Genomic DNA, 20,000 nt, shown 5'->3' with positions numbered 1-20,000 from the left:
ACACACACACACACACACACACACACACACACACACACACACACACACACAGTCTGCAGAACATGAGAAAAAGAAAACAACAAAAACTGATGTAAACATTAGTTTAGATTTCAGGGAAACAAACACCTGAGTCCGTGTCGTCGTCGTCACGTCGCCGCTCTGACTCGCTTCCTGTTTCTGTTTCAGCCAATAATAAGTGCTGCTGTACTAGTGTGTCATTTCTGTGTACTTCATAAATTTCCCACTAGGGTCAGATCAGAGCCAAAATATCGTGACCCACATTTGAAAACATGTATAAAAGGTCAGTCAGGGTCAAGGGTCGGAGTTTGTTTGGGTGCTTCAAAGAGATGAAACAAGGAACGGTTCAAATCTGAGCAGAGATATTCTGACCTTACATGTCCATTAAGGGGAGACTCCATTTCCCATAATGCAACAGGGTAGGGCTCCCATTAGAGCCTTGCAGCTAAAGACAATTAACCTTTTAATTTTAATATGCTGCAACAACAAACACACATTAGAAGATGCATGGAGCTAGGCTAGCAGTTTCCCTCTGCTTCCAGTCTTTGTGCTAAGCTAGGCTAAACACCCCCTGGACCTGTCTCTAGTGGAATCAGACTGTTGTTGTCGTTGACGACGTGAAGCTCAAACACGATTCAGTCTCTTTTTTTAAACCAAAGTGAAAAAAAATCATCTCAGTGCAGAAACTCTACAGCGGACGCTTCGAGGAGCACTGCAGCTCGTTGGCAGGGTGCCTCGCTGGGGCGTCTGGGTTACCAGGTGATGTTGTTGCACCCTTCATGATGCTGGCTGATGTACGATAAGCTACAGGACACACACACACACACACACACACACACACACACACACACACACACACACACAGAAACATTTCCCTTGAGAATCCTGACAGCTTCAGGCGATGAGGTTAGACCGCCCGGACAAAAAGCGCTGCTCTTCTGCGTCTACCCGACTCAAACGACTGGATTCCCGCTGCTGCTGAAGCGTCCGAGCGTCGCACAAAGTGTCCATGAATGAAAGAGTTTGATTGCTAACCGACACAGACACTAACACGCCGTTCTCTTGATTTAAGGTAGTTCAGGTGAAATCAAAAAGAAGTCGTGTTGAGTCCAGTTCGTAGGGACGGTCCAACCGAAGCAGGAAGCTGATCCTGCAGGTCGGAGGATGTGCTGCTGAGATCAGGGTGGGAATCTGGCCATGTCATTGGCCACTGCAGTCCTGCCATAGATGACTTCATCCGAAGGAGGCGACGTCATTAATCCAGACAGAACTTTGAACAACATGCAGCGAAAGCTTGGCAGGTCAAAGAAATCCAAAACTTCCAGGTGATGTGTTGAACAAACCCGAACATCCACGACTCACAGGTTCCACGAAACAGAAAAAGAAACCGGCAAACAGGGAAGAGTCTGCGATGCGTCTGCGTAAGCGAGGCGTCTAACACTACGAGAGCTGGCGGTTGGCGAGATATTCAGCACTCTGATGTTGGAGGACGGCGGCGACGGGTGTTCGTTTCAAGTCGTCCACCAGGCCGAGAAATAAACAGGGTCAGCTTTGACCCCTCGACAGGTCGAGTCCCGGTAACCTATGAGGAGTCAAGACACGAGTGCGAACGAACGAAATCCAGCCCAGGCACGAATTTTTAAACCCCGCCCCCCACCCCGAGAAAACAAACAAGAGAAAAACTTTTGGCTCTGTGGTTATGTACAGTGATTTCCTGTGGAGACAGTCTGTCCATCAAGTGTCCACAGGCGTGCAGGACTGGTTGTGGCGACCCGGCGCCGGCGTCGAAGGTCAGGGTCAAGTCTTCGAGCTGGGAGGGGGAGGAGCTAACCGTGTCAGACTATCTGTATGTGTGTTTGTACGTGTAGTGATTCTCCAGTCAGCTTTTTTTTTACTGTTGCATGAGCAAAGACCCTTAAGCTCCGCCCTCTCCCTCTAGCCCCACCCCCTGCTACTGGTGGACCTCGTTGGCTATCAGACTGTCCTCCCCTGACTGAAAATCCGCCTCGTTGATGCTGTTCCCTCCGTTCAGCATCTCCTCGTCCTGGGACGACCCTCGGTCCTCCTCGCCGCTGCCGCCCCCCGGCTCGTCTGAGTTTGGGTCCTGCAGCACCTGGGCGATGTACATCTGCTGCTGCTGCTGCTGCTGCTGCTGGAACCACCACACAACACACAGGTTAGCACGTTAGCATCAGAACCAGGACGGGTTTCACACCGCAGAACTTCTTTATTCTGACTTCCACAGAAAATGTAGCAAAAGAACCAAACATCAGCGCCATCGACTCGTTTATGACGAGTTAGTGGAAAGCTCAGGGTTTGGCTCCTGACTCGAGAACAGGAAGTGTTAGCCGGCTAATAAAACAAGCAATCAGGGGAACTTATTTAGAGAGCCAATAAACCAAAGGACAGTGTGTATCTGTCAGCAAAGAAAAGAACCAAAGCTAGTTTTTTAGTAAGCTAATGAACTCAAGAACTACTGCTGCTCTGTCAGAAAGCTCAACACAAGCACCAGAACCAGAATGACGTCAGGACGAACAGGAAAGCTAATGAACTCAACTAGAACAGCTAGTTTGTAGCACGCTAATAAGAGAACAGGATACATTCACTCACCTGAGATTTGGTGGTGGGGGAAGACGAGGGGCGAGCTGGACGTCCGTTCTCGATGGTGTCCACGTCGGTCTCCTTGGTGTCGATCTGAAGCAGAGACACGGAGTGAGACACTGAACAAAACAACGTTTATGTGTCACACTGAACCTCTCATGAAGCAGTTAGCATGTTGTACCTTGTAGTTGTGAGCACTGAGGTACTTGAAGTGCCCGAAGCAGACGTGAGATAAACAGACCACGATGGTGACGATCAGAACCACCAGAGTGAACATGGAGGTCGGCGTCTCAAACCCTGCAGGCAAATTAGCAGTTAGCATTAGCTAGCTTTCAGCAACAACAACTACACAAACATTGAAGTTGTCCTGTAATGCATGTTTATATGAGTTTAACAGGTGAGTTCTATAAAGATTCTCCCCGTACACCTGTCACTCAAAGAGGCCACGCCCCTAATGCTGCATCACTTTAAGCCTTAATATAATGTAAACAGGTGAGCTGTATAAAGATTCTCCCCGTACAGTTGTCATGAAGAGAGAAATGAGCTATAGAGACCCAAACTGTTTTTTGTACCAGGCTGTAAACATGTTTATTTCTGCTGTAAAGTTTAACATGGGGCTCTATGGGGACTGACTCACTGCTGGAGGCAGCCTCAAGTGGACACCAGAGGAACTGCAGGCTTTGGGACTTATTTTTCAGAGTTTGAGAATTTGATTTAAACTTTGGATTTGATCTGGTCTTTCTGGATGGTGGTTCTTTGGTTTGGCCAGCAGGGGGCGGGGCTTACCTGTGCGTACAGTGGAGAAGAAGAGCAGCCAGAAGAGGCAGAGGATGGGTGCTGCCACCACCTGTGTGACGGCTCCCGAGTGGATCTTCTTGTCCAGTTTGGAGGGCAGGTAGGCGTAGTACATGTTGTACCTGTCCACCAGGTGTTTCAGCAGCATGTACATGAGACCTGCAGGGGGACAGGTGAGCTGGAGAGTCAGTAATGATCACGTGTTTGGTCGGCTGTGTGACGGGTGCTGACTGTGCTCATATCACAGTCACACTAAAACAACGAACTGATGCTGTACTACAAGTGTAGACAGAGCAGTGCATTATGGGATTTTGTGTAGTTGAGACTGACCGAAGGGGACGATGATGGGGCAGGTGATGCTGTACGCCATCACCACGGTGAAGACGTTCATCATCCAGGCGTACGCCGCTCCGAACTGAAACTCGTAGGCCTGATGCTGCAGAGAGCAGAGACAACAGTTAGTACAGGTCAGAGACACAGCAGCGCCCCCAGGAGGCCGAGGCACTCATCACACAAACTCAACTGATGGATGGAGCTTCTTCGTCTAGGCTGCACATGGAGACAATAACAGACTATGTGTCCTGTGTGTCTCTGAGGCCTCTACAATAACACACTGGCTCCTCCTCTGTGTCGTCCTCAGTACAGGTGGTAAGTCCTGTTACTTTATCAAACTAATCCCCGTCAGCGTCTGTCCTGCTGGTCACAGTTTGTCCTCACCCTCTTGACGTTACGACGGTCGGCGGCGGAGCGAGCGAGGCACAGGCGGATCATGTACATGAGCAGACCGGGGATCCTCAGCAGGTCCATGGCGTTACCGATGAACGCAGAGGCGATGACGTAGTTGACGAAGAACGCTCCGTTATCCGGCAGGAAGACGCACCTGAAGAGGACGCAGAGCCACCATTAGAAAATCCTACGACTGATGACGAACAGTCAAAGAGTGAACAACACACAACATGGTATCATGTCAACAGTAACTTACTCAAATCTGACTGTGGCGTCATCCAGAAACTTCTTATCAAAGAGCCAGCGGAAGAAAACATCCAGACTGGAAAAAAACACAGATCAGTGAGGTGTGAGTGAGGACTGAAAGGTCAAAGGTCATTCAGGCATGGATTCTTCCAGCAAACAGTTTTATTACCTGCTGAGTCCCAGAGACGGCAGCAACAAAACCATGAAGATCAGGAAGGTGTAGCATTTGTGCATCGTCGTCCTGTTTTCACCAGACCTACAAACAAACTCAAGAGGTCAAACCGGGGTCAAGTCAAGGTGAAACCAAGGTAAAATCAGGCTTAAATCAAGGGTCAAATAGGGGTCAAATCAAGGTGAAACCAAGGTAAAATCTGGCTTAAATCAAGGGTCAAAACAGGTCAAACCAGGGGTTAAATAAGGGTTAAATCAAGGTGAAAGCAAGCTAAGACCATGGTCAAATAGGGGTCAAAGCAAGGTGAAACCAGGGTATAACAAGGGTCAAAGTGGGTTGAAATTGGGTGAAATCAAGGTCAATTTGAAACCAGAGGGAAACCATAACCAGGACCGGGATAACCAGGATGAAATCAGGGTAAACCGAGGGCAAGTCAAGGGTCAGGCTCATCAGGGCTAAACCAGAGTTAAATAGGGGCTAAACCAAGGTGAAACCAAGGTCAAATCAAGGATCAAATCAAGGGTCAAATCAAGGGTCGAATCAAGGGTCGAATCATGTTGTAGTTCTGGTTCTGTATTGCAGTACTGATTCTGTTGTTCTGTGTAGCAGCGGGGTTACCTGGTCCAGTGAGCTTCGAAGAAGGCCGAGTAGTAGACGATAGTTGGCAGCAGAGCGGAGAAAGCCCAGAGCAGCAGAGTGGGGAAGAACTGAGTGACGATGGGGTTCTGTACACAACAACAAACACAACAACAAACACAACAACAAACACACAAACAAACAGCAGCAGAGAGTCAGAAAACATCCGATCATTTCAAACGTTCCCCATCACTCCTGAAGATCTGCTCAGTGGGACACACAGCTGTCAGCGTCTCTTACGTTGAGATACTCGACGGGCTTGGTGACGTTGAACTTGTCCATGGTGGAGATGATGATGGCGGGCGTGGTGAGGAAGAAGAGCAGGATGAAGAGGATGCAGTTAATGATGAAACAGCGGATCCACCAGGAGATCCCGCCCAGTGACAGGTGCTCCCTGCGGGAAGAAACCGGGACACATCAGGTGAGGGTGCTGGGTGTGTTTGTTTGGTGTATGTGGTGGTCTCAGGTGGGTGGAGCTTATGGACGTACCAGCGGACGTTCTGCGGGTCAGGTGCATACGAAACGCTCCAGTTGTGAACATGAAGAGACTCGCTGAACTGAGAGGACCGAGGCTCCTGACGACACCGACAGCCCTGAACCTGACAGGCGTTAAAGTCCTTCAGAATACTGTGAAAGCAGAGAGGCGGGGCCAGAGAGAGAGGGCGGGGTCAGAGAAGTATAAATGTATTCTACACCAGAGACTACAACAAGAATGAATCAGATTTAACTCCAATCAAACATTAAAATAGAAATGTAAAAAAGATTTCATGTAAAATTCTCTTTTGTCTTTTCAGACGCTTGGTGGGCGGGGTTAGAAGAATGGGGTGGGGTTAGATGAATGGGGCGGGGTTAGATGAATGGGCGGGGTTAGATAAATGGGGCGGGGATAGATTAATGGGCGGGGTTAGAAGAATGGGACGGGGTTAGATGAATGGGGTGGGGTTAGATTAATGGGCGGGGTTAGATGAATGCAGCGGGGTTAGATGAATGCGGCGGGGTTAGATGAATGGGCGTGGATAGATAAATGGGGCGGGGATAGATGAATGGGCGGGGTTAGATAAATGGGGCGGGGATAGATGAATGGGCGGGGTTAGATGAATGGGCGGGGTTAGATAAATGGGGCGGGGTTAGATGAATGGGCGGGGTTAGATGAATGGGGCGGGGTTAGATGAATGGGGCGGGGTTAGATGAATGGGGCGGGGTTAGATAAATGGGGCGGGGATAGATGAAGGGGGCGGGGTTAGATGAATGGGGTGGGGTTAGATGAATGGGGCGGGGTTAGATGAATGGGCGGGATTAGATAAATGGGGCGGGGTTAGATGAATGGGCGGGGTTAGATGAATGGGGCGGGGTTAGATGAATGGGGTGGGGTTAGATGAATGGGGCGGGGTTAGATAAATGGGGCGGGGATAGATGAATGGGGCGGGGTTAGATGAATGGGGCGGGGTTAGATGAATGGGGTGGGGTTAGATGAATGGGGCGGGGTTAGATAAATGGGGCGGGGATAGATGAAGGGGGCGGGGTTAGATGAAGGGGGCGGGGTTAGATGAATGGGCGGGGTTAGATGAATGCGGCGGGGTTAGATGAATGGACGGGGTTAGATGAATGGGGCGGGGTTAGATGAATGGGCGGGGTTAGATAAATGGGGCGGGGATAGATGAATGGGCGGGGTTAGATAAATGGGGCGGGGATAGATGAATGGGCGGGGTTAGATGAATGGGCGGGGTTAGATGAATGGGGCGGGGATAGATGAATGGGGCGGGGATAGATGAATGGGCGGGGTTAGATAAATTGGCGGGGATAGATGAATGGGCGGGGTTAGATGAATGGGCGGGGATAGATAAATGGGGCGGGGATAGATGAATGGGCGGGGTTAGATGAATGGGCGGGGTTAGATAAATGGGGCGGGGATAGATGAATGGGCGGGGTTAGATGAATGGGCGGGGTTAGATAAATGGGGCGGGGATAGATGAATGGGCGGGGTTAGATAAATGGGGCGGGGATAGATGAATGGGCGGGGTTAGATGAATGGGCGGGGTTAGATAAATGGGGCGGGGATAGATGAATGGGCGGGGTTGTGTTGTGTCCTACATTGCGGTCATGGCCTCGTTCTGGAAGGTGACGAAGGCCATCCCCAGAGGTTTGGTGTGGACCTTCTCCTTCTCCTTCCTGTACTCCTCCTTCAGCTTAGCCTCCCTCTTGGTGTAGAAGCTGACCGCCTCCTCCTGCAGGTCAAAGGTGAACAGCGACATTACTGCTAACATGCTAACCCTCACAACAACACACAGATCAGACCTGATCAAATTGTACCCCAAATTATTTTCTTATTTAGCCCATGACATGTTTTATCATTTGTGCGACACTACAGTTAGCCTGTTAGCCTTAGCCAGCACCTCATCCTGGTGCTGGTTAATGCTGTGGCTACATAAACGGACAGTTGGACTACACACTGTCTGTTTACACTGTTTTTAATTTTACACTGTTAAACATTTGCACTACATCATCCTGCACAAACCTTCACACCTACACAGCTCATTAATTACACCTGCTGTAATATTCTGTATTATATTGCTTTCTTATATCTTTAATCTTATTCTGCTGAAGTTCACTGACAGCAGGAGTGCTGCTGTTAAACTGCTTTGTTTGATCTTTATTCTCCGTCTGTGTTTTTTGTTCTGCAGCTAAACACCAAGTCAAAGTAGTGAACCTACTCAGCAATGAACTTGATTCTGATAATCACTCACAGCTGATTTATTATAACTATGCCTGCTAGCTTAACGGCTAACGAGAAGCGGCTGTGAATGCGCATATGTGAACAGAGCGTTAGCGTTAGCTTCACCTCCTCGCAGCCAGTGATGGCGCAGCAGCACAGATGTCCGCAGGGTTTGGGGTTGATCATGGTGGGAACGTGTTCCTTCGCCATCAGGTCAGTGAAGAACTTCTTACTGCGCTCCGTCTTCTTCCTGACACACATGCGCACACACACATCCACAGCAGGTGAGGCTAATTCAGCTAAAAGAAACTGTATACTCATATATATATATATATATATATATTCCAGCATGCACTGGGCTCTGTGTGTCTCACCTCTCGGCGTTCAGAGACATCAGTTTGGCCACGTTGTAGCAGATCCGAGCCTCCAGCACCGTGCAGTTCTCGTACGCCTGCCTGAAGAAAAACAACAACAACAGCAGCCTCAGAAACAGCCTGTGTGAGTTTGAGTTAGAAAACCTCATTTCAACATTTCATCACGTTTGATGAAAGAAAACGTCAGTCAGGTCTGAACACAGACGCAGACACACACTGAAACACCGAACCTGTGTTTCATCTGAACACCTCATTTCAGTGTTTAAAGATCAGGACCCTTTAATGAGGCAGAAGAACTCACTCAAAGTGCTGCTTGATCTGAGTCTCCTCTGCGTACTTAGAGATGCCGTTAATGAATAATGTGCGCTTCACCTGCAAGACACAAAACTGGGATTAAGAACCAAACAGCAGATAAAAAAACACAACACTTCCTGTATGTGGTTCAAAATTAATGTGTTTCATTGTGTGTGTGTGTGTTTGTGTGTGTGTGTGTGTGTGTGTGTGTGCGTGTGTGTGTGTGTGTGTGTTCCCACCAGGTCGTCTTCCTTATAGTGCATCTTGGACGTGTGTCTCCTCATGCTGTAGACGGTCAGGAGCAGATACATGAAGGCAAACGAAGTGTGGAGCCACAGCAGGTTCGTCCTGGACACAAGGACATCTCAAATCAAGATCCAAGCGGGGCTAACAGTTCCCCCCCACTTCAAGTCTTTGTGCTAAGCTAGGCTAACAGTTTCCCCCCCACTTCAAGTCTTTGTGCTAAGCTAGGCTAACAGTTTCCCCCCCGCTTCCAGTCTTTGTGCTAAGCTAGGCTAACAGTTTCCCCCCCGCTTCCATTATTTGTGCTAAGCTAGGCTAACAGTTCCCCCCCACTTCAAGTCTTTGTGCTAAACTAGGCTAACAGTTCCCCCCCCACTTCATGTCTTTGTGCTAAGCTAGGCTAACAGTTTCCCCCCACTTGCAGTCTTTGTGTCAAGCTATGCTAACAGTTTCCCCACGCTTCCAGTCTTCGTGCTAAGCTATGCTAACAGTTTCCCCCCGCTTCCAGTCTTTGTGCTAAGCTAGGCCAAACCTCCTGGACCTGCTGCTGTAAGTTCTGCAAAGTTCTGCAACATCTTTTCAAGACACATTTCCAGGTAGTGGACAAGAGAAACTGCCTGATCTTGTCCTCCTTTAATGATGAGCATTCTGTTATTTTTAAACTTATTTTTATTTCATATGTTTGGCTCCAAATGTTTAACAGGAACAGAAAGTGTGTGAATGTCTCCAGTAGATGTGTTCATCCTGCAGCAGTGAAACAGGCTGTAACGGCTGCAACATAATCCTTGATGGGTCAAAGGTCGTCCACTAAAAGTTCTTGTTGTTTCCACTGACAGGCTCAGATTGTTATTCTAAGTGTGTGACAACATGACAGAAAGGATCCCTACAGAGATAGACCTTTTTGTTACAGAGGAAGATGATTGTTTTAACCACACACAGACGTTACATCGCTCTCTGCACACACACCAGACTCCATTCAGAAAAACACTGATTTAACCTTTAACTAGGAGTTACTGGTCTGATGCTGCCTCCATCTGTTAGATTATTTGTGTTGTTGTGTGAGTTTGGGTTTAGATCCAACATGATGTTTGTATCACACGCTATCACAAAGAACCTTTCAGATTGAGGCAGCTGTAGAAATATGGATCCAGGTTTAAATATAGTGAATAGGCAAGGCTAGCTGACGGTCACCACTCCTGACTTCAGCCTCCCTTCATGACATGATCGATGAGATGAACTCATCATGGACTCACCCTGACTTCAGGTTGGCTATCGTGGTGCGTCCGAAGCTGTATGCGTTGTTTTCTGGAATAAAAAGCAGCAGAAGTCAGACGTTCTGTGTTTGTGTAACATACTTCAAATGTTTTTATTTCACCTGTACTGTGAAGAAGTCAACAGGCTGGAATGCTAACATGCTAAGGCTAATAATGATCTAGACTTCTCCACACAGTGACAACACTCAGTGCTGATTCTTCAGTGCACATGTAATCTGAGCACTTCTTCCTGCATGTATCTGAGAGCTGCAGACACGTAATCATGATGATGTGTTAAATAAATAAAATGAAATTAAACTTTATTGATCCCTGGATAAACTTACAAACATCCCTGCAGCATATAAAGTCATTAAGATGAGCTCCAGCTCGACCAGCTGATAAACACTTGAATGCATATGTACCATGCTAATGTGTGCTAATACTAATGTGTATCGGCCTGTTTAAAGAGGACTTTTGGTACTTTGAGGACACTTTGACGTAACAACGTTTCTACTTTGACTCCAGCAACATTTTGAATGTTTGAAGTCTCCTGAAGAACAAGAAGTGAGTACTTCTGACATCACTGCTGCTACAAGGTGAACTACCTGACAGGAGTCCAGGTTCAGCTAAGACCACGTCTACCATCAGACAGCAAACACACCTACAGACCCACAGTGGTGCAGGCCTGCAGACGGCCTACAGCTCTGATCCCACTGTTACCTTCTTTAGAAGGAGGTCCGGGCGCTCCTTGGTTTAGGAAAGCATCTTTACTAATGATTCTGACTAAAACCAGAAACAAGGTGAGAACACTGTGAGAGTGAGCAGACTTCAGGCTGTAAACTTGTTCACACGTTTTCGATAGATCAACATCGATAGATTACCTCTGAGCAGGTATAACTACAGAGTGAACACAGTCTAACACATGGACAACATCAGACATTTACACCACTGTGAGAGAAGAGTCAGAGAACGCAAACAGCTGAGCGATAACCTGGAAACAAATCAGCAAAGTCAGCATTAGAAACTAGCTAGCTACAGGCTAATGCAGCTAGCTTAAATCTGTGACAGGGGCTTACAGTCAGCTCGGGTGTTTCCTCAGTGTTTCTCATTCTACCTTTTCTCAGAGATGTTTCTGTTTACAGTCAGAATGTGTTTATTAGTCTAAACTCGAGCATTAGCTAGCCTCAGAGTAGCTCTACGTCAGCACCATCATGTAATCTGTTTGTGGTTAGCAAAGGGCAGCTAATGTAGCAGCAGGCTAATACGTTCAGTCTGAAGCTGAAACATTCCCTGTGGATAGCAGTAGCAGAGAAGAATGACAAAGCTCAAACAAACCAATCAGCAGGAGGCGCTGTGCTTCAGATAAGAGGTTTTCCAACCTGAGGATTGGGACCCCACTAGGGGTCACAGTGTACAACTAAAAGATACAGAAAGACTCTGGTAAAGTGCTATGTGCCTCTAAATTCTGTGTGTGTTAAATAAAGTTTGGATCCTCTGTCTGTCGGTGTTTCTGTGATGTCGTTCTCACCCAGCAGGTCGCCAGAGAAGTTAACGGGCAGGACGATGCCGACCGAGAGGACGCCGACGACCACCAGCAGCCCGATGATGTGACGCTGGAAGGACAGATAGTGAACGGCATCCTCACCACACTTTTCCCTGATCTCTTCATCCCTGCAGGAGGAGGAGGAAGTGGAGGAGGAGGAGGAGGACATAGTGGAAGAGGAAGAGGAGGAGGAAGGGGAGGAGAAAGTGGAAGTGGAAGGGGAGGAGGAGGAGAAAGTGGAAGAGGAGGAGGGTCAGATGACAGAGTCCAAACAGAAACTTGTTAAGAGTTTAACTTCAGTGTTTCTCTGTTTAAAACGATGTAGTATTCTCTCCATCACCTCAGGGGGGCGCTAATCACAAACAGGCTGTTTGTACTGTTCTGCTCAACACAAAGAAGAAGAAGTGACATTTGACACGTGTCAGTTTGGACACGTCAGAGTGTTTGATACTCACTTTATTCTAAAGATGGCCGTCAGCCACGAGCAGAAACCCTGCAGAGACAAACACACAGCTTTTATACACTCATTACTACACACACACACACACGCACGCACGCACACACGCACACACGCACACGCATGCACACACACACGATGCAGTGATGAATTGGAGTAGGAGGAGGAGGAGGAGGAGGAGGTGGAGGAAGGACGATGAAGGAGTGCTTACGTTGTCTCTCTGTTCAAAGTCGACCGAGCTGGAGACGGAGGTCAGCCGTTCGTAGCGGTCAGGCGTCTCCGAGTGCATCGCCGAGGCAACGCTGTGGAGACAAACAGGAGGCAGTCAGCTGACTGTTAGCAGTTAGCATGTAGCCACTCTAACCACATTGTGACCTCTTAGAATCTGAGCACAGGACTTATCACTGACGAGCTAACAGGAAGTGGAATACTTTCCATCCAGCAGCAGGAAGTGACGCTGCGACAGGAAACAGCTGACTTACAAACAAAAACAACGTCTCTGAGTTTAACGTTCACAATCTGAACTCTGATCTGGAAAGCTGCCACAAACAGGACAGCTGCTTCCAGATGTGAGCGTGCTAGCTAACAGTGTTTTGGGTTTTTTGAGTGGAGTTAGCTAACAAGCTAGCTAGCACGTCAAAGGGTTTACAACACACACACACACACACACACACACACACACACACACACACACACACACACACAGCCCGTTACCTTTTGACCGGCTCATAGTTATCTCTGTCTCGTCTTCGGCTGATTTAACGTTAAAACGAAGAGAAGTGTGGAGCAGTGTTAGCATCACATCTGTTAGCATCACATCTGTTAGCATCACATCTGTTAGCATCACATCTGTTAGCATCACATCTGTTAGCGGCACATTAGCCACATTAGAGTCACCCTGAGACTCCCTTTAAACACTGCGCACACACACACACACACACACACACGCACGTATTATCACGTCAGTAGTCATGGTGTATGGGGGGTGATTAGCGCCACACTGAAACACTTCAGACCCTGCTGTAAAAACTTGTTAAATGTGACTGTTTACTCGTCTTTACTGACAAGAGGCAGAAAAAGGCTCAAATACAGACAACAGAGACGCCAAATCATGCGGCTAATTTGATCATTAAACTAATGTTTGCTGAACGACGGACGCTCATTTGTTGATTAAGATCACACTGTGCAGTTATTACACATTACTGACGCTCCACAGGTGACAACCTCAGACCAACACATGGGCGTCCATGTCGCACTTATAACCCCCCATACAGAAACACACAAATAAACACAGCTGAAATGAAGAAGTTGTGTTAGTGCACCAATCAGAGAGCAGAACCCTGTTAATGAAAGAGGAGGAGGAGGAGGAGGAGGAGGAGGAGGAGGAGGAGGAGGAGGAGGACAGAACAAACAGGAAGCAGCAACATACTATTCCCGCTCCTCCAGGTCGCTGAAACGTTTCTTCAGTCTTCAGGAGGGAAAGAGAAAGAGAATCAAAGCTTTGTGTTTACACTTTCATCGCCTGAGGGGTCAAAGGTCATGAGGTCAGAGGTTCTGAAGAACCTTATTAAGAGGAGAGGTTAAAGGATTGTACATCTGCGGACCAACCAACGTGATGTCACAAGAGATGTCACACACTGGTTAGTGGACTCGGCCTTTTAGCCGTCGCCATCTTTGTTTTTGACGCCAGAAGTGACCATATTAAGACAAGAGGGTGGAGCTGAAGAGGAAAGAGGGGTTAGCAAATGCTAAGTGGCCAGCTAATGCTAGTTTGGTAAGTAATGTGAATCCGTAATTCAAGGTAACTGGTATGCTAATGATAGTAGGGATGCACGATATTATCGGCACGTTATCGGTATCGGCGGATATTGGCTTAAAAACAACACGCCGATATCCGCCGATATAATTAACCGATAAAATAATGGGCTGCTGCATACTTGATTAAATGCCCGACCTCGGCGCAGTGTCCCCGGCGCGAAGAAGACCTGCGCGGCGCAGCGTGATGACGTCACGTGTGTCTACCTGCAGCATGAGAGAGTTAGAAGCCAAAAGTTTTTCAAAGTGTCCGAAAAAGACAGAAAAGCTGCTCTTTGCAATGACTGCTCAGCTCCGGTGATGCGAGGAGCTGCCAAGGCAAAGTCTGTCAACACTACAAACTTGATGAACCATCTCAAGACCCGTCACCCCGACCGTTGTAACACATGTGACAAGAGTATCACCGTTATACTGTACGCTAATTCCAATACAGAAGAGAGTTGATGATCTCTGCAATTAGGTGTGCGGGAAAAAAATATCGGTAATCGGCTAAATGAGTTGTGAAATATCGGCATATCGGATATCGGCAAAAAATCCAATATCGTGCATCCCTAAATGATAGCTAACAAAAAGAACAGCCGAACCAAAACTTTGATATAGATCACTGACCTGTCAATCACAGGTAGCCCCGCCCTAACCCCGCCCCTTTTCCTGGTCTGTGTGACTCTCAATGGGAGCATCAGTGACTAACTGAACATCATGCTGTGTTGAAGAAGACTTGAAACTAGAGACTGAGACCATAAACTCATTAGGAACATGTTTACTGAGGGAATACATCAGGAGAGGAGGAGGAGCATGTTCTCATAGACTTCTATAGGATCGATGTAGAAAAAAGCTGGAGGAAGGAAACAGATCAGACTCTGACACACACAGGTGTGACTGTGATTTCAAGGCTCCCACCTGTATGACATCACTCTTCCTTTGATCAGAGGTGTGTTTACCTGTCAGCGTCGGTGACCAGTGCCAGGCGGCCATAGTCCCACGCCACCTTCCTCAGGATGGAGAAGACGAAGAGCAGCACCTGAAGAAGAGAGAGGAAGACTTCCTGTTACTGTAGGTCAGAGGTCAAAGGTCACACACACAATAAAACACTGACACTGTGATGTCACATGAGGAGTGCAGCGTCTTTATAACAGGAAGAGAAGAGAAAACTACCAAAATAAGAGTCTCCCTGTGCAGCAGAGAGGGATGTGGGGCGATCAATGAAGCTGCAGTATTGATTTTTCCTACAGTCAGTGAACATCACAGACTGTCCATACTCAGCAGCTCCCACAATGCACCCTGTTTCCTAATTTAACACTACACACTGCACTGATCTGCAGACTCATCACTGATGACCCACAATGCATTGCAGAGAGGACAGCTGCTGATCAGCTGATGGACTGTTGAAGTCATGAATCAATGATCATAACGAGAGAGAGAGAGATGTGAGGTAGAGAGAGAGAGAGAGAGAGAGATGTGAGGTAGAGAGAGAGAGAGAGAGAGAGATGTGAGGTAGAGAGAGAGAGAGAGAGAGAGAGATGTGAGGTAGAGAGAGAGAGAGAGAGATGTGAAGTAGAGAGAGAGAGAGATGTGAGGTAGAGAGAGAGAGAGAGAGAGAGATGTGAGGTAGAGAGAGAGAGAGAGAGAGAGATGTGAGGTAGAGAGAGAGAGAGAGAGAGAGATGTGAGGTAGAGAGAGAGAGAGAGAGAGAGATGTGAGGTAGAGAGAGAGAGAGAGAGAGAGATGTGAGGTAGAGAGAGAGAGAGAGAGAGAGAGATGTGAGGTAGAGAGAGAGAGAGAGAGATGTGAAGTAGAGAGAGAGAGAGATGTGAGGTAGAGAGAGAGAGAGAGAGAGAGATGTGAGGTAGAGAGAGAGAGAGAGAGAGAGATGTGAGGTAGAGAGAGAGAGAGATGTGAGGTAGAGAGAGAGAGAGAGAGAGAGAGATGTGAGGTAGAGAGAGAGAGAGAGAGAGAGATGTGAGGTAGAGAGAGAGAGAGATGTGAGGTAGAGAGAGAGAGAGAGAGAGAGAGATGTGAGGTAGAGAGAGAGAGAGAGAGAGAGAGATGTGAGGTAGAGAGAGAGAGAGATGTGAGGTAGAGAGAGAGAGAGAGAGAGAGAGATGTGAGGTAGAGAGAGAGAGAGATGTGAGGTAGAGAGAGAGAGATGTGAGGTAGAGAGAGAGAGAGAGAGAGAGATGTGAGGTAAAGAGAGAGAGAGATGTGAGGTAGAGAGAGAGAGAGAGAGAGAGATGTGAGGTAGAGAGAGAGAGAGATGTGAGGTAGAGAGAGAGAGAGAGAGAGAGAGATGTGAGGTAGAGAGAGAGAGAGAGAGAGAGAGAGATGTGAGGTAGAGAGAGAGAGAGAGAGAGAGAGATGTGAGGTAGAGAGAGAGAGAGAGAGAGAGAGAGATGTGAGGTAGAGAGAGAGAGAGATGTGAGGTAGAGAGAGAGAGAGAGAGAGAGAGATGAGAGGTAGAGAGAGAGAGAGAGAGAGAGAGAGAGATGTGAGGTAGAGAGAGAGAGAGAGAGAGAGAGAGATGTGAGGTAGAGAGAGAGAGAGAGAGAGAGAGAGAGAGAGATGTGAGGTAGAGAGAGAGAGAGAGAGAGAGATGTGAGGTAGAGAGAGAGAGAGATGTGAGGTAGAGAGAGAGAGAGATGTGAGGTAGAGAGAGAGAGAGAGAGAGAGAGAGATGTGAGGTAGAGAGAGAGAGAGAGAGAGAGAGAGAGACAGGCAGGTGATCAGATAAACACGTGTAACATTAATTATGCTCATGTGTAACGTTGTCATCATCAACATGTCACTCCGATAAACATCGTCACACATAAAATCCTTTTTGATCCAACATCTGAACCACTCAGCTCCTGGATCAGGGAGAGTCAGGTGTTTCCCATCATGCACTGAGGCTTTGCAGCTGGACAACAGAAACGTCCTCTCTCTCCTGATAGCTGGAGTATCGGCTGACAGCAGCTCTCTGCCCCCAGCGGGATCACAGTTCATCAGCAGCTCAGTGCATCAGGATGCTCTATGAGGAATCATTTCAAACCCTGTTTGTGTTGTTACACTGCGCTCACACCACTTTCAATACAATGCCTCGGAGCTGTTTCTATGGCAACACCATTTAATAAGAATTTACATGTAGTGATATTCAGTTTGTTTGATGCTCTGATAAAATAAAGAATGTCTCTACCTGACGCATCACCTGAACAGGAGGATTCAATGTGTTTGTTGATCGTTTTATTAACATCCATTATCTATACTGCTTATCCCAGAGCCTATCCCAGAGCTGTCATTGCCCGAGAGGCGGGGTCACACCTGGGCGGGTCACACCTGGGCAGGTCACCTATCAATCACAGGGCTGACACACAGAAACAGACAACCTTTCACGCTCACATTCACACCTACGGTCAGAGTCACCAGTGAACCTAACGAGCATGTCTTTGGACTGCGGGAGGAAGCCGGAGCACCCGGAGGGAACCCACACATGCACGGGGAGAACATGCAGACTCCACACAGGAAGGCCCGCTACGTCTGAACTGGGACTCGAACCGGGAACCTGATAGCTGTGAGGCTGCAGCGCTAACCACTGCACGATACAGATTAATCTGAGGATTATGGTCATCCTTTCTGATTTATAAAAGAAGTATTAAATGTTATTTTCTTAAATCAGACCGCGCTGAACACAGAGCTAGTCTTCTAACTCTACAGTCGTACCGGCTGTGTCGCACTGAGTGCGTGCAGTGACTCACCAGGAAGCACATGAAGTCGAGGGCGAGCACGGTGGGCACCCCTCCGAACGGCAGCCCCTGCAGCACCGTGCTGCGAATGCGGGCTGAGTAGCAGTAGTCTTTGGACCCGCTGTGGGTGGAGCAGTTGTCTGGCCCGCTGCACGCCTGGCCGCCGCCATATATCACCATGGTAACGATCAGCGCTCTGCGCATGCTCACTGCCACATCCTCGCAGAGAACCTGAGGGAGGAAACAGAAGGTGACCTTTAACCTTTACCTCAAATTAAAGGACATGAATCAAACAGCTCATCAGAATAAACAGATGTTTGACCTTCCTCATGTCGGCCACTTTGGTTACAAAAACTGTTTTTCTCCCTTCAGGTGAAGCCAAACGTAATCACTCTCTTTACGGACATCAAACGTGTCACACAGGTCAGGGTTCAAAGGTTTGACAGGTTGATCAGTCAGACGACTGTTGGATTTTCTCTTTACTGTCTTACTTTGTGTGAGTGGTTGTTTTGTGACATGGAAAACAAAAGGATGTGAAACAGTTCAGAAGACACCAGACTCAAAAACACCTGAGCTCTTTCTAATGTACCTCGTCCTCCATCCGTTAGTTTGTGTTGTTGTGTGTTACACAAATATTGTGTTGGATCTGAACTGAGTATTAAAAACACTGAAGTCAAATCATCACACAAACAAACAAACTGATAAATGCAGCAGCAGAGCAGCAGCTCCTGTGTGCTGAGAGCTTAAATCAGTGTTTTTCTGAATGGAGTCTGGTGTGTGTGCAGAGAGCGATGTAACGTCTGTGTGTGGTTAAAACAATCATCTTCCTCTGTAACAAAAAGGTCTATCTCTGTAGGGATCCTTTCTGTCATGTTGTCACACACTTAGAATAACAATCTGAGCCTGTCAGTGGAAACAACAAGAACTTTTAGTGGATGACCTTTGACCCATCAAGAATTATGTTACAGCCATTACAGCCTGTTTCACTGCTGCAGGATGAACACATCTACTGGAGACACTCACACACAGTTTTTGTTTTTGGGTCATTGAGAGCAAACGTGTAAAACAGGTTTAAAATAAGTCAATAAATCTCCTCAGTGTTTGGGGTTCACAGAGCTTTCAGCCGGCTGCAGACTCTCAGTCTGATTAAACGATGATCTTTATTAAGTAATAAAACTGCTTCAGGCTGATTTGTTGACATTGATTCTGATATCATCTAAAGACAAAATACAGCAGTGCATTCTGGGATTTTTTTTGGCTCCAACATAGTTGAAGAAAGCACCCGAGACGATCACTGATTGAGTTATCGCTAAGAGTCAACAGATATCTCAGAGTAGAATACGTTTCCCAGCATGCCTAAGCCGCAGCAGCAGACAGCTTCCTCCTCTGTGACCTACTGCTCCCGTTGCCATGGTAACCTCGACTATAGCGCCTGACCCAGTTTTTACGCCTCAGCGAGCGTTTGTCACAAAACTGCCGTGACGGAGCGTTGACTGATGATGTCATCGTTACATCACGTCTGTAAGCGAAGAGACGGAGAACAAAGAGACGCGTCTGAGCCCCTGAATTATTCATTATTATTCCTGCTTGTACACACAGTGTTACAGGACATCTACAGGAGGTACAGCACATGACGCCTTCAGGCTCTGATGTCAGCATTAATAATATAAAGTTACTCTCTCTTATTTCCTGTATTGTTGATAATCTTGCTCTAAATTGTGAAAACAACAGTTCCCATAATGCTTTGAGGCAGGAAGAATAATGATGCTGTGGAGTTAGCTGTTAGCTACTGTTAGTCTGTGAAATGTTTGTTTCCTTTGATGTTAAAATATTAATTAGTTCTCCAGTTTTACGGTCAGCGCAGTTTGTTTGTTTATGTATTTAGTGGGAGGGGAAAAGGTTATACAGATGAAAAAACACATTGAGTCTGTGGGTCTGCATGAACAGTGAGTGAGCTGTTAGCTGCTCCTGTTAGCATGAAACACTACAATCACTGGATGACTTTAAAACACATGAAAACATGACGATTCCCTGAGTGCTTTTCTGCACGTTCATGATGATGCCACTGAATGATGCCAACACGAGCTCGTCTTACCACAGCGCTACGAACCCAAAACAAACGGGTTAAAGGACGCTGAAAGAACCACGTCATGATGAAGGTTTGTAAAAAGTCTGAGCTCATGCTTTGTCAGGTCTGTCTGTGAGAGCACAAGAACACTACTTTAAAATGACTGTTTTTTGAATGGAGTTTGGTTGGACTGGTTCTGATGCAAACAGGAGTAACTCAGTCATTTTAAAAGAATGAAAAAGAGTACATGTAACCCAGCACAAAGTCACATCGGCTTTGACTTGGTCTGTAGCTGCACTGGGAAGAAGCTTCACCGGTGGTACAGGACAC

General features: G+C 47.3%; 1 protein-coding gene across 3 annotated transcripts in view; it reads right to left on the bottom strand.

Moving 5' to 3' along the window:
- Nucleotides 1-1,675: 1,675 nt before the first annotated feature.
- Nucleotides 1,676-20,000, bottom strand: part of LOC138594432 (CSC1-like protein 2) — a 26,311-nt gene continuing 7,986 nt past the window's right edge. Inside the window, exons 2-24 of one of the 3 annotated variants that reach the window (XM_069665508.1) lie at nucleotides 17,615-17,833; nucleotides 14,828-14,907; nucleotides 13,501-13,539; nucleotides 12,283-12,373; nucleotides 12,070-12,107; nucleotides 11,600-11,742; nucleotides 10,072-10,123; nucleotides 8,815-8,923; nucleotides 8,583-8,653; nucleotides 8,282-8,362; nucleotides 8,034-8,157; nucleotides 7,286-7,419; nucleotides 5,684-5,821; nucleotides 5,435-5,588; nucleotides 5,177-5,283; nucleotides 4,556-4,642; nucleotides 4,397-4,462; nucleotides 4,132-4,294; nucleotides 3,745-3,850; nucleotides 3,406-3,573; nucleotides 2,801-2,916; nucleotides 2,629-2,712; nucleotides 1,676-2,170 (exon numbers count right to left, since the gene is read on the bottom strand). In XM_069665508.1, the coding sequence (XP_069521609.1) occupies nucleotides 1,970-2,170; nucleotides 2,629-2,712; nucleotides 2,801-2,916; nucleotides 3,406-3,573; nucleotides 3,745-3,850; nucleotides 4,132-4,294; nucleotides 4,397-4,462; nucleotides 4,556-4,642; nucleotides 5,177-5,283; nucleotides 5,435-5,588; nucleotides 5,684-5,821; nucleotides 7,286-7,419; nucleotides 8,034-8,157; nucleotides 8,282-8,362; nucleotides 8,583-8,653; nucleotides 8,815-8,923; nucleotides 10,072-10,123; nucleotides 11,600-11,742; nucleotides 12,070-12,107; nucleotides 12,283-12,373; nucleotides 13,501-13,539; nucleotides 14,828-14,907; nucleotides 17,615-17,806 (2,544 nt within the window). In that variant the 5' untranslated portion in view covers nucleotides 17,807-17,833 and the 3' untranslated portion in view covers nucleotides 1,676-1,969. The remainder of the gene's footprint in view (nucleotides 2,171-2,628; nucleotides 2,713-2,800; nucleotides 2,917-3,405; nucleotides 3,574-3,744; nucleotides 3,851-4,131; nucleotides 4,295-4,396; nucleotides 4,463-4,555; nucleotides 4,643-5,176; nucleotides 5,284-5,434; nucleotides 5,589-5,683; nucleotides 5,822-7,285; nucleotides 7,420-8,033; nucleotides 8,158-8,281; nucleotides 8,363-8,582; nucleotides 8,654-8,814; nucleotides 8,924-10,071; nucleotides 10,124-11,599; nucleotides 11,743-12,069; nucleotides 12,108-12,282; nucleotides 12,374-13,500; nucleotides 13,540-14,827; nucleotides 14,908-17,614; nucleotides 17,834-20,000) is intronic. The other 2 variants (XM_069665506.1, XM_069665507.1) reach the window with 2 other exon arrangements.

This window comes from Semicossyphus pulcher, unplaced genomic scaffold (assembly GCF_022749685.1).
Source record: "Semicossyphus pulcher isolate SPU_LCO1_2020_fin unplaced genomic scaffold, fSemPul1.0.p SCAF_17, whole genome shotgun sequence".
NCBI classification, from domain to species: domain Eukaryota; kingdom Metazoa; phylum Chordata; class Actinopteri; order Labriformes; family Labridae; genus Semicossyphus; species Semicossyphus pulcher.
Note: the sequence above shows the minus strand (reverse complement) of the source record. Positions and strands in the feature narration are given on the sequence as shown.